At 43.6% G+C, this 12266-nt stretch overlaps 1 protein-coding gene across 1 annotated transcript in view; it reads right to left on the bottom strand.

Moving 5' to 3' along the window:
- The window catches only part of LOC311248366 (dedicator of cytokinesis protein 10-like), a gene marked incomplete at its 3' end in the record, with an annotated part of 22876 nt that extends 12573 nt beyond the window's left edge, over window positions 1-10303 (bottom strand). The window contains exons 1-4 of the mRNA XM_084339259.1: window positions 10196-10303; window positions 7454-7566; window positions 4334-4449; window positions 1494-1631 (exon numbers count right to left, since the gene is read on the bottom strand). Of these exons, the coding sequence (XP_084195385.1) occupies window positions 1494-1631; window positions 4334-4449; window positions 7454-7565 (366 nt within the window). The remainder of the gene's footprint in view (window positions 1-1493; window positions 1632-4333; window positions 4450-7453; window positions 7567-10195) is intronic.
- Window positions 10304-12266: the final 1963 nt, after the last annotated feature.

The raw sequence follows: 12266 nt of genomic DNA on the forward strand, positions 1-12266 counted from the left end.
ATGTACCTCTGCATAATGATTCTCTTGATTGTGGTTTTGTGTTAGGCCCGGTGGTGAAACCAGAGTTGACAGGAGTGCCGGAAAAGCATGTGACAGGAGATGATATGGCAGCGCAGTGTCTCAAGGTCTTCCCAGCCTGTACGGTGGCTGAGGCCACGAACGAATTGGAGGAGGAGTGTGGGAAGGATGCTATGAGAGGTGCTGTTTTTTCAGGTGACACCGTTCTAGTTGGAGGGGCTACTAAGCTTGACTTAGGCTGCCAGCCTTCCCACAATAGCTCTATTGTCCCTAATGTTTCACTTGTGGGCAGGGATGGTCCCAGTATGTCAGTTGATGATTCTGACATTGATCCACATGTCCACACTGATTCTCTGCCATGCACTAGGTGTGATGGTCAACCTAGTTACCTGTGTCCTGTGGAGCAGGAGCCGCCTTCGCGACCTGGTCTGTTGAGTGGCAGCCATTTTGATTTTGATCAGGACAAAGTTATTTTGGGTGACGCCATTTTAGATGGTGTTCCAGACGTTATTGTGACTGTCGTACTGCCAGGTTCCCGGTACACTGGGGCTGTACCTGAGGCGGTACAGCCTACTCTGGAGGGTCACGCTGTGCAGTATCCTGAACTGCCAGTGCCAGGTGGGATGGATATGGGTGCGGTGGTGGTATCAGCGATTTATGGTTTTGTTGTGCTGTGTTCTGTTCTGTTAAGCGCAGTTCTCAGGTTGATTTTGGTTTGCAGTATAATTCTGACAGATCGGTATCGGTGGTCGTGTTCGACAGGGGCCGACCCGGTTCTTGCCTTGAACCATTTTTATGTTTACGTTGGATCCTCTAGTTTACCCCTTGTTGTGTATACAGACCATAACCCTTTGGTTTTTCTTCACAGCATGGTGAATTCGAACCATCGTTTGATGCGATGGAGTTTGTTCCTCCAGGCGTATAACTTGGATATTCGCCACATTCGTGGGAGGGACAACGTGCTAGCAGACGCCCTCTCACGATCATAGTACCGGTGTTTGTGGTACCCGTTATCGCTGTTGTGGTAGAGGCCCTGACACCTAAGGGGTCACAGTTGTTTTTGTTTTGTTTATGGTTTGTTGTGTAGTGGTTGCCTCTTGGGCAACCAGTTTGGTGGGGGAGGTGTTATGTACTAGAGGCCTGGTCACTCCTGTGTCACCAGGGCAGGCAGGTGAGGGCTGCCAATTAGCCAATTAGTGCTGATTGGTTACCTGCTGGGGAGCTTCAAAGGCAGACCCAGAAACACACATGCACGGTCTGTGCCTAGTGAAAGAGCTGTCAGGTTCTTACAGTCCTTGTCCATTGGGTTACCAGTACATTAGCTTATAGTTATATTAGTAGTTCCTTTGTTTAGTAGCATTTTTGAGTTAGAGCACAGGGTTTTGGTGTTGATTACACATAGGTTGCGTACCCATGAGCCAGGGTCGTAACAGTGTGTGTGTGTGTGTGTGTGTGTGTGTGTGTGCAGCAGGTACCTTCTGGACAAAGAGTCTGAGGGCAGCGAAGACGTGCCGCAGGCCGGCGGTTGATTGGTTGATCTGGAAGAAGAGTAGGTAGGTGTCCAGCACCTTCTTCATCAACACGTTCTGACCGTCGTCCAGCAACAGCTGCTTCTGAAGAAGAGGAGGAGGAGGAGACAGACGACACACGTACTAGATATTAGATCGACCGCTCACCTGACCTGTTACAACCGCCTACTATCAGAGATGTAAGTATTACTACTAACTACTCTACTAGCCCCTGATGATACAGCAGTCACTTGCTCGACCTAACTAGCCATGGGAACATTCACTCTGAAGTAGGGATGCTCGATATTGGCTTTTTTACCGATACCGATAGACCGATATTGTTCAAACTCTTAATGTCCGATACCGATATCAACCGATATCAACCGATACCGATATATGCAGGGTTTCCCCCCCCCCCCAAAAACTGAATAATTTAAGGTAATTAACATTACATATGTCTTGTTGTGGAATTAACACAACATTATGCATACTTTTGACAATAAATACAATCGGAATGTGTTCTTCCTTGCTTGCCTGGGTAAATAAAGGTTATAGAAATGTTTAAAAAAAAATATATATATATTTTTTTTAAAACCGATACAGATATTTTCCGATATCACATTTTAATGCCAATATCGGTATGCCGATAATATCGGACATCCCTACTCTGAAGCACTGGTTATTTACGAACTGTTCTTTTAAATATTTTTTATAAATGCTCAACACTGCTCAAAACGGCTTTATTTCCATATTTGGCGGCCTGGTGCGCCTGCGCTGTGATCACATCATGCACCCAACGCCGGAAATAATGCAGTGTTGACCAGTTTATCATTTTTTCTAAAAATGTTTATTAGCAACGCCGAGCTTTCAAACCACCCCGGTTTTGTGTGTGAAACCCTTGTGCAACTGTGAGTACCTATGACATTTCTCTGTGATAAATTTAGAACGAACAGTTGGTAAATAACCAGTGCTTCAGAGTGAATGTTCCCATGGCTAGTTACTGTAGGTTGAGTAAGTGACTGCTGTATGATCATCAGCAGTCACGGAAGGGGCTACTACTCTACCAGGCTGGTAAAGATATGCCTCCTAAAATGTATAAACGGAAGTACAGGAAGTACAGGCTACAGGCTTTCCGGTTTCGACAAAACAATTATAGAAACGTGTGAAGTGCACAATATTTTCCTCGTCTAAGCCACTGCAACGGCTTTGCCTGAAGAATTTACTACATGACCGGGACGTTCTATAGCTTGTTTTCCGACAGGATTCGGGAAAAGTTTGGTCCGTTCGGAGGCAGCTTCCAGGGGAAGTACATACACCGGAAATTACACCCCATAGACACTTTCGGCAGTAGTTCTTTACCTTATCTCACGGAGATAAAGGGGGAACGAGGTTACTACTCTAGTACTAACCTAACAGCTTGTTTAATTTCATTTCAAACCTTTATTTATACAGGTAAAAATAGCATTGTCTCATTTACAAGAGCGACCTGATCCACCAAACAAAACATAACAAATACATAAAACAAGTTCCAGACAAAAACAAGACAAGTAACACAACTAAAAGTCTAAGAGAGGCTCAAATATAGATCAATTAAATTAAGAACAAGAACAGGCCCCCCATGGATGCTCTCTCAATATTAAATGGGGCAGAATATGAAAAGGCTGTTTTTCCGAGTTCTGTGCGGGCAGATGGCACAGAGAGGGTTAAAACCTCCCGCAGGCCAAAACGACTCCGCTGCCCTCACTACGTCTCATCCCAGAAAATGTTTTCTCCCTGACCAGTGTGAACGGGGTCTAATGGAAATGGCATAAATATGGCTGCCAAATAACCCCCCAAAAAGAGCACAATATATTCTTCCTGGTACCTTTGCTTTGTGTACTCACAGCATCTTTCTTTGGTAATTGTTATTGTAGGAAATTAATGGAAGATAATGCTTCTTCTAACCACTAGGTGGCGGCAGAGTACTATACTGTTCTTGATGGCATGTACAGTTACTGGGAGTAAGCGCCTCACACTGTATGACGCTCATCTGTCACGCCCATTATTCACGTGGTCGCTGGTTTTTACTATTATGTACCATAATACTGTGCTACTATTCTTACACTACTACCTATCTTGCTAATATGTCTATACTACTATGCACTCAGAGTGTAAAACTCAAGCTTGAGATTATTTGAGGAACAATACCACTGACTCTTAGCTGCCAGAGATCTGTACCCCTCTCCTGGTGACATGCTGTTCACAATCTGTAAGTCGCTTTGGATAAAAGCGCTCCGCTAATGTTGCATGGTTGTTGTAAAGCGCTTTGGAATAAAAGCTGTTCTATGAATGCAGTCCAAGCTGCGATGGTGAGTAGTACTTTCTAGTCTTGCACAAGGACCAATCAGCGTGGGTATGGGGCGGGTTAATCTTCCATTGATGGGGATTTGATTGGCTGTTTTTAAAGAAAGTGCGGCCGCAGGATTAATAACGTTAACGTTAGTTCGGCCAGAGAAACAAATTATACTAATTAAAATGGTTGGACCTGCGAGATTTGTACTTTGTACTTTGTAGGTCTGCATTTTAAATGTAATTGAGTAAAAGTATACAAACCTAATAATACTCGAGTAAAGTACAAATCCCCCCAAAAACAGTACTTAAGTATTGTAACGAAGTGCAATTACTCAAGTACTTTACACCCCTGGGGAGGGTAGACAGAAACGAGTATATTGGGAGGACAGTAGGCTGTCTGTCTGTGGGGGAGGGGGAGACACAGTTATTCCACAACAGACAGTACGGGGGCCCCGGGGGCCGTCCCTGGCCCAGACCTTGTGGTGGTGGACGAACAGGCCCAGGACGTCCAGCACCGTGAGGGCCACCTCGGTGGACAGGTTGGCCTCGATGTCCGTGGGGCTCAGGTTGTCTCCCTCTGGGATGTTTCCATCTGTGAACACAGCGCACAGCGGGAGCTGAAGACAGCAGGGTCTAAACCAGGGGGTTCTCAAACTTTTTCATATATACCGTGACCCCATTTAATTTAGGATTTTTTATTTTTTTTTGGAGGACCCCACACTTAATGTATCGCGTAATTTCAACGTGGAATTAAGGAATATCAAAATAGAAGCACACGTTGTTGAACTTAATCGTGCATATTTATTCGAAAATGTAATTACAGCACTATGTTATCAATACACATTTATAAAACGAGAACATTTTGCCAGAACATTACAATTTTTATATATATATATATATATATATATAAAAACAAATAAGTACTTTCCAATGCGCTATGTGACCTACCCGCAACCCCAATTTGGGTCATGACCCGTAGTTTGAGAACCACTGGTCTAAACACAGGGGCGACGGCAGCCTTGAGCAAGGCACTTAACCTTGCAAGGCACTAAATAACATGTGTACCTTAGGTAAACCCACTCAATTGTACTCTATGCTTTTCTCCACCAATGATAGACATGACCATAATACCAGACACGCGTCAAGTACCGTACTTTTCGGACTATAAGCCGCGGCTTTTCCCCCCATTTTTCGACCCTGCGGCTTATATAACAAATGTGGACAAAACCCGAAAATCGAAATATTGCTTTTTTTACTGCATTGAAATGTTATTTATCTGTTCCCTTATTTACTTAATGTAACGGAGGTACCGCAGTATATCCGCAGTCACGGGTACAAGTAGTGACGTGGCTGTGGATGGTAAGCGGTACTGCAAGTAAACTCACTCCCCAGAGGCATCCAGACCCGGAAGCAAGCAGTGAATTCACTTCTTGCTTAGTGGTCTGTGATGCCGCCCGTGACGCGGGCGTCCGGGGTTCAACTCCCACTCAGGGCGATCCCTTAACAGGGGTCGAATCGACTTAAAACACAACGCAGACAAGATCACACCGGCTACATGTGGTGCCGTTAGACCCGGATGCCCTGGGTGGAGTGAGTTTAGTGGGGTGAGTGTAACGGAGGTACCGCAGTATATCCGCAGTCACGGGTACAAGTAGTGACGTGGCTGTGGATGGTAAGCGGTACTGCAAGTAAACTCACTCCCCAGAGGCATCCAGACCCGGAAGCAAGCAGTGAATTCACTTCTTGCTTAGTGGTCTGTGATGCCGCCCGCGACGCCGGCGTCCGGGGTTCAACTCCCACTCAGGGCGATCCCTTAACAGGGGTCGAATCGACTTTAAACACAACGCAGACAAGATCACACCGGCTACATTAATACAACTTGTAAATGAGTTAATTCTTGTTATTTGTCCGACAGTATTGTGTCCCAATGGGAGTCATTCTCTGTAGAGGTGGGAGTCATTCTCTGTAGAGGTGGGAGTCATTCACTGTAGAGGTGGGAGTCATTCTCTGTAGAGGTGGGAGTCATTCTCTGTAGAGGTGGGAACTTAAAGCTCAATATAAGAACGGCCATGCACCACCACCCACAGAATCGAGAAAGAGCAATCAATCTGTCAATCCTTTCCGTGTCCGGGCCGGGTGAGGTTTCCCGTGTTGAGTCAAATTAAGCCGCAGGCTCCACTCCTTACATATGGTAATTAAACATTAAAACACATGCGGCTTATAGTCCAGTGCGGCTTATATATGTACACATCATTCAATTTAGCTGCTGCGGCTTATAGTCAGGTGCGGCTTATAGTGCAAAAAGTACAGTAGTCGCTTTACCCTACCTCTGCCTAGAACCAATGCTCTCAAGAAAACTGCAATGTATAGAGCCATAACATATTGGAATAGGATCCCATTACATATCATACGGACGGAAAACATGGAGTTTTAAGTTTAAGTTTCAAAAAGAAACTTAAAGGAGCCATAATCCGGAAGGAAATCACCACACGTCATGCATGAGTGTAGCTGCAGCCATGTTATCCAAACTCCTTCTGTTTACTTTGTGTTTTCTTTTTTTTTTAAAGGTATGGTGAAATGGATTCACCTATGACCCTTTTTTATTTTCTATTGATTATGTATGTGATATATATGACTGATTTACACTGAATGTTTCATATTTGTATCATGTGTATATCTGTGTGAGGACCCCAGGAAGAATAGTCAACACGTTGATGATGACTAAATGGGGATCCTAATAAACATAAACGTAAACTTAACCTCGCACGGTCGCCTCCGCCGTCGCTACGTATGTGATGTGTGAGTGAACGGGTGAACGTGAGGAGCAAAATTGTGTAAAGCTACTTTGGATAAAAGCCGCTATATAAATGCAGCCATTTAACCATTTACATTCCATCCGGTGAACGCTCATATCAACAAAGAAGATACAAGAAGTGTGTGTCATGGCTGGTCGGTGAAAATATGATTGAAATTATTTTTGACAGTATAATAATGATTATAATGATATCACATTGTGATTTGACACATGTCTCATGTCCACTTTTTGTAACATAATTGTGATGATAGTTTAATTAAAATAAAATACATCTACAATTTCTATGTATTGTTGAAGACAGTATGGTAAGAATCCATACCTTTGCACGGAGCCCCTTTTACTACTAAAAGATGTGCACTACATCTCTATGTCATTTTAGCATTTTGTTGCATACTTTAGTTTTGTATAGTGTATATTATTTTGTACAGTGGTTGGTCTTTATTCTTTTTATACTGTATGATATATACTATACTATATATACTGTATGGTGTACTTTTTATACTTTTTATTTTATATTTGCTTCCACTAATGCACCTTAATTAAGTTTGAGTCCCAAATCTCGTTGTATGCAAATATGATGACAATAAAGTACAATCTAATCTAATCTAATGAAGCACAATCTCAGGAGGCTCATACAGAACCAAGCATTCACTGTAATGTACATGTACCTTATATGTGACAAATAAAAACAAAGTTGAAACTTGAACTTGAAACTATAGTGCATGTGTGTGTGTGTGCGTGTGCATGCATGCATGTGTGTGTGTGTGTGTGTGTCAGTCACCTGTCTCCATCATCTGCAGCAGCTTAGGGTTGGTGAGGGCGTTCTTGGCCCTGATGATGGGCATGGTCTGGGAGCGCGCGTGCCGGTGGCCGTCTCCTCCCGACGACGTCATCCTGGGGGGCCAACAGCAGGGGGCGACAGATCAACAGCTACTCAACCACCAAACCATGAAGACGCTCGGTCTCAAAGAGCTATAGTGACGTGTTACTTATCCAGTGTTGCCATGGCTACCCATGCTACACTGACTGCACACGTGTTTAACTTGCAGTGGTGGAAGGAGTACACAGTTACTTCCTTTACTTGAGTAAAAGTAGAAATACTCAAGATAAATGAGTACTCTGGTAAAAGTAAAAGTCCTCCATTCAGATTCTACTTAAGTAAACGTAGAGAAGTATTTGCTATTCAATGTACTTAAGTATCTAAAGTAAAAGTACACATTCGACACAACATTTGTGTATCCATTGACCTCTATAGGTCGTGTTAAAGTGGTATGTGGTCCAGTTATGCTGCTCTGATTAAAAGTTGTTAAAGTGGTATGTGGTCCAGTTATGCTGCTCTGATTAAAGGTTGTGTTAAAGTGGTATGTGGTCCAGTTATGCTGCTCTGATTAAAGGTTATGTTAAAGTGGTATGTGGTCCAGTTATGCTGCTCTGATTAAAGGTTATGTTAAAGTGGTATGTGGTCCAGTTATGCTGCTCTGATTAAAGATTATGTTAAAGTGGTATGTGGTCCAGTTATGCTGCTCTGATTAAAAGTTATGTTAAAGTGGTATGTGGTCCAGTTATGCTGCTCTGATTAAAAGTTATGTTAAAGTGGTATGTGGTCCAGTTATGCTGCTCTGATTAAAGGTTATGTTAAAGTGGTATGTGGTCCAGTTATGCTGCTCTGATTAAAGGTTGTGTTAAAGTGGTGTGTGGTCCAGTTATGCTGCTCTGATTAAAAGTTATGTTAAAGTGGTATGTGGTCCAGTTATGCTGCTCTGATTAAAGGTCATGTTAAAGTGGTATGTGGTCCAGTTATGCTGCTCTGATTAAAAGTTATGTTAAAGTGGTATGTGGTCCAGTTATGCTGCTCTGATTAAAGGTTATGTTAAAGTGGTATGAGGTCCAGTTATGCTGCTCTGATTAAAAGTTATGTTAAAGTGGTATGTGGTCCAGTTATGCTGCTCTGATTAAAAGTTATGTTAAAGTGGTATGTGGTCCAGTTATGCTGCTCTGATTAAAGGTTATGTTAAAGTGGTATGTGGTCCAGTTATGCTGCTCTGATTAAAGGTCATGTTAAAGTGGTATGTGGTCCAGTTATGCTGCTCTGATTACGCCCTGTTGAAGTTGACAGGCTTCAAATGTGAAAGTATATAATATTCATACATTTAAAATGTTGTATATATTGTGTTTTCTGTGCAAAAATCCTTTTCTTCAAAGTAACTAGTAACTGCTGGCTTCAGATAAATGTAGTGAAGTAAAAAGTACAATATTTCCCTTGAAATGTAGTGGAGTAAAAGTATAAAGTTTCCTTACAATTTAAATACTCACATAAAGTACAAGTAGCTCGAAAATGTACTTACTGCAAGTAAAAGTACTTGAGTTAAAATACTTAGTTACTTTCCACCACTGTGTTTAAGTATTAGAGCATACTATATAGATTATAGATTATCATGTGCATTAAGGTATTAAAAGTAAACCGAATGACATCAATATAAATAAAGTTATTATTATTATTATTATTATTATTATTATTATTATTATTATTATTATTATTATTATTATTATTATTATTATTATTATTATTATTATTATTATTATTATTATTATTATTATTATTATTATTATTATTATTATTATTATTATTATTATTATTATCAGGGTCACAATGACTTGTTACATGAGCCGTTACATGAAAGAGTTTACCGTTCATCATCCCTGGCGTTTAATTTAGGAGCCATTCGGAACGTGTCGTGGGTGTGTTGTTGGCAACAACGTTGAGTCTTTTCATCGTGTACTCAGGTGTTCCCTGTCTGTGTCTATTCCCTGGTGGAAGTGCATTACCATTCGTCATGTCTGATCAGGTGCAGTCTATTCCCTGGATTACCATTCGTCATGTCTCATCAGGTGCAGTCTATTCCCTGGATTACCATTCGTCATGTCTGATCAGGTGCAGCCTATTCCCTGGATTACCATTCGTCATGTCTCATCAGGTGCAGTCTATTCCCTGGATTACCATTCGTCATGTCTGATCAGGTGCAGTCTATTCCCTGGATTACCATTCGTCATGTCTGATCAGGTGCAGCCTATTCCCTGGATTACCATTCGTCATGTCTGATCAGGTGCAGTCTATTCCCTGGATTACCATTCGTCATGTCTCATCAGGTGCAGTCTATTCCCTGGATTACCATTCGTCATGTCTCATCAGGTGCAGTCTATTCCCTGGATTACCATTCGTCATGTCTCATCAGGTGCAGTCTATTCCCTGGATTACCATTCGTCATGTCCAATCAGGTGCAGTCTATTCCCTGGATTACCATTCGTCATGTCCGATCAGGTGCAGTCTATTCCCTGGATTACCATTCGTCATGTCTCATCAGGTGCAGTCTATTCCCTGGATTACCATTCGTCATGTCCGATCAGGTGCAGTCTATTCCCTGGATTACCATTCGTCATGTCCGATCAGGTGCAGTCTATTCCCTGGATTACCATTCGTCATGTCTCATGGGGTGCAGTCTATTCCCTGGTGGAGGTGTATTACCATTGCGGGAGCAGGCCTGAGGGTTGGGAGGGGTGGGGGTGCTGGTTAGAGCCCTTCAGCGTACCATTGGCCTGGGTCGATTGGGCCAGCTTTACCGCCGCCGCTAGCTTCCTGTTTACGAGCCAATCACAGCACAGCTAGCGTTAGATCGCTCACTCCGGATCCATCACTGCTGTTTTTGACCATCATCATCATCATCGTCATCATCGTCGTCATCATCATCATCATCATCATCATCATCGTCATCATCATCATCATCATCATCATCATCATCATCATCATCATCATCATCATCGTCATCATTATCATCATCATTATGGTTTTAGTCTTCACTCGCAGCTCTTACTAGCAGCAAAAATCATAGTTCAGGACGTGCCTTCTAATAGCCGCCTATAAGCTTGTCTTGAAATACATATAAATGGTCCCAAAAGTGCAATATTCCAATTGTCTTTTATTATAATATATATTTTTTTTTGCACTTTTGTGACCTTTCAGGTTTTAGTACTCCGGGTACAAGCTCAATCAATCAAGCTCAAGGCGTGAAGGATCTTTAAGTCTGATTTGACCCAGGTCTGATGAGAGGCCATAGAGCCCGAGAGAGAGACATCGTTGACCTTTGACCCAGGTCTGATGAGAGCGGCCATAGAGCCCGAGAGAGACATCGTTGACCTTTGACCCAGGTCTGATGAGAGAGGCCATAGAGCCAGAGAGAGAGACATCGTTGACCTTGTTCACACGGCGGCCATTTTGCTCTCATGTCACTCTCGTGTCGGGGCTGGGAACAGGGTGGAGGAAAGGAACCCAACCTGAGCGCGACATACGAGCAGAATGGCCGCCGCCCGCCGTGTGAATATGGCCGGTAGAGCATGAGAGGAGGGGAAGTCGGAAGCAAGAGGTCAGAGGTCAGATGGAGAGGTTAGTTTAGTGGCAAACAAGAGTGCAAGGCTTTATAGAGTGACATGGCTGGTTAATGATGTCTTTCCAAGTGCTGGGAAAGTGCAGAGCGTCAGTGGAGAGACTGGGGTCAGAGGTCAGAGCTCTAACTGACCTGAGGTCAGAGGTCAGAGCTCTAACTGACCTGAGGTCAGAGCTCTAACTGACCTGAGGTCAGAGCTCTAACTGACCTGAGGTCAGAGCTCTAACTGACCTGAGGTCAGAGGTCAGAGCTCTAACTGACCTGAGGTCAGAGCTCTAACTGACCTGAGGTCAGAGGTCAGAGCTCTAACTGACCTGAGGTCAGAGGTCAGAGCTCTAACTGACCTGCGTTGCTCCTGGCTGACACACAACTGTAGAGTAACAGGGGGGAGTACGTTGTATAGATCTGATCTGAAATCAGCGTAGTGATCTCTAAACATCTCCACAAGCACGGGGCACATTATCCACGCGATGCCCAGAGGGTGAAGACGGAAAAAACGACAGCCAATCCGGTGTACGATAACCAGAGCCGCTGGGCCGTGTGGGCCAATCAAAAGGAAGCAGAAAGGCTCTTATAATACGGTCCAATCGACACAAAACAGGACGAGCGGGAAAAACGCCAACCGACACAGTAGCAACAACACCCTCAAACAAAGGCCAATCAACACACAGCGGGGGGGGGGGGGGGAAGCCATCCAGCCAATCAACACAGCCAGAGGAGGAGGAGCCAGATCAAGCAGAGCGACACTCAGCGGGTGGAATAACAACAAGCCAATCGAAACACGCGTGGCGGCTGAAAAGGACACGGAGGCGGGGCCTGGAGGGACGAGGAGGAGGACGTGCGGCATGGGGTGGAAATGACTATTAGTCATATAACGATGCAAAGCCATAAAGGACACACATCCCTGCAACACACACACACACAGTATTATCAACAACAACAACAACAACAACAACAACAACAACAACAACAACAACAACAACAACAACAACAACAACAACACGTCACACACTTTACGATGTCGCCTGCCTCTCCGTGTTTGAACACCGTACATAGAGAGCGGTCTCGGTGCAACGGGACATCAATCAATAATATGCAGTCACATTGAGAGGCCATTAACGGGTCAAACGCCACAGCAATACATGCACCACGAGG

Source organism: Notolepis coatsorum (genome assembly GCF_963971535.1).
Source record: "Notolepis coatsorum genome assembly, contig: SCAFFOLD_2064, whole genome shotgun sequence".
Lineage (NCBI taxonomy): Eukaryota > Metazoa > Chordata > Actinopteri > Aulopiformes > Paralepididae > Notolepis > Notolepis coatsorum.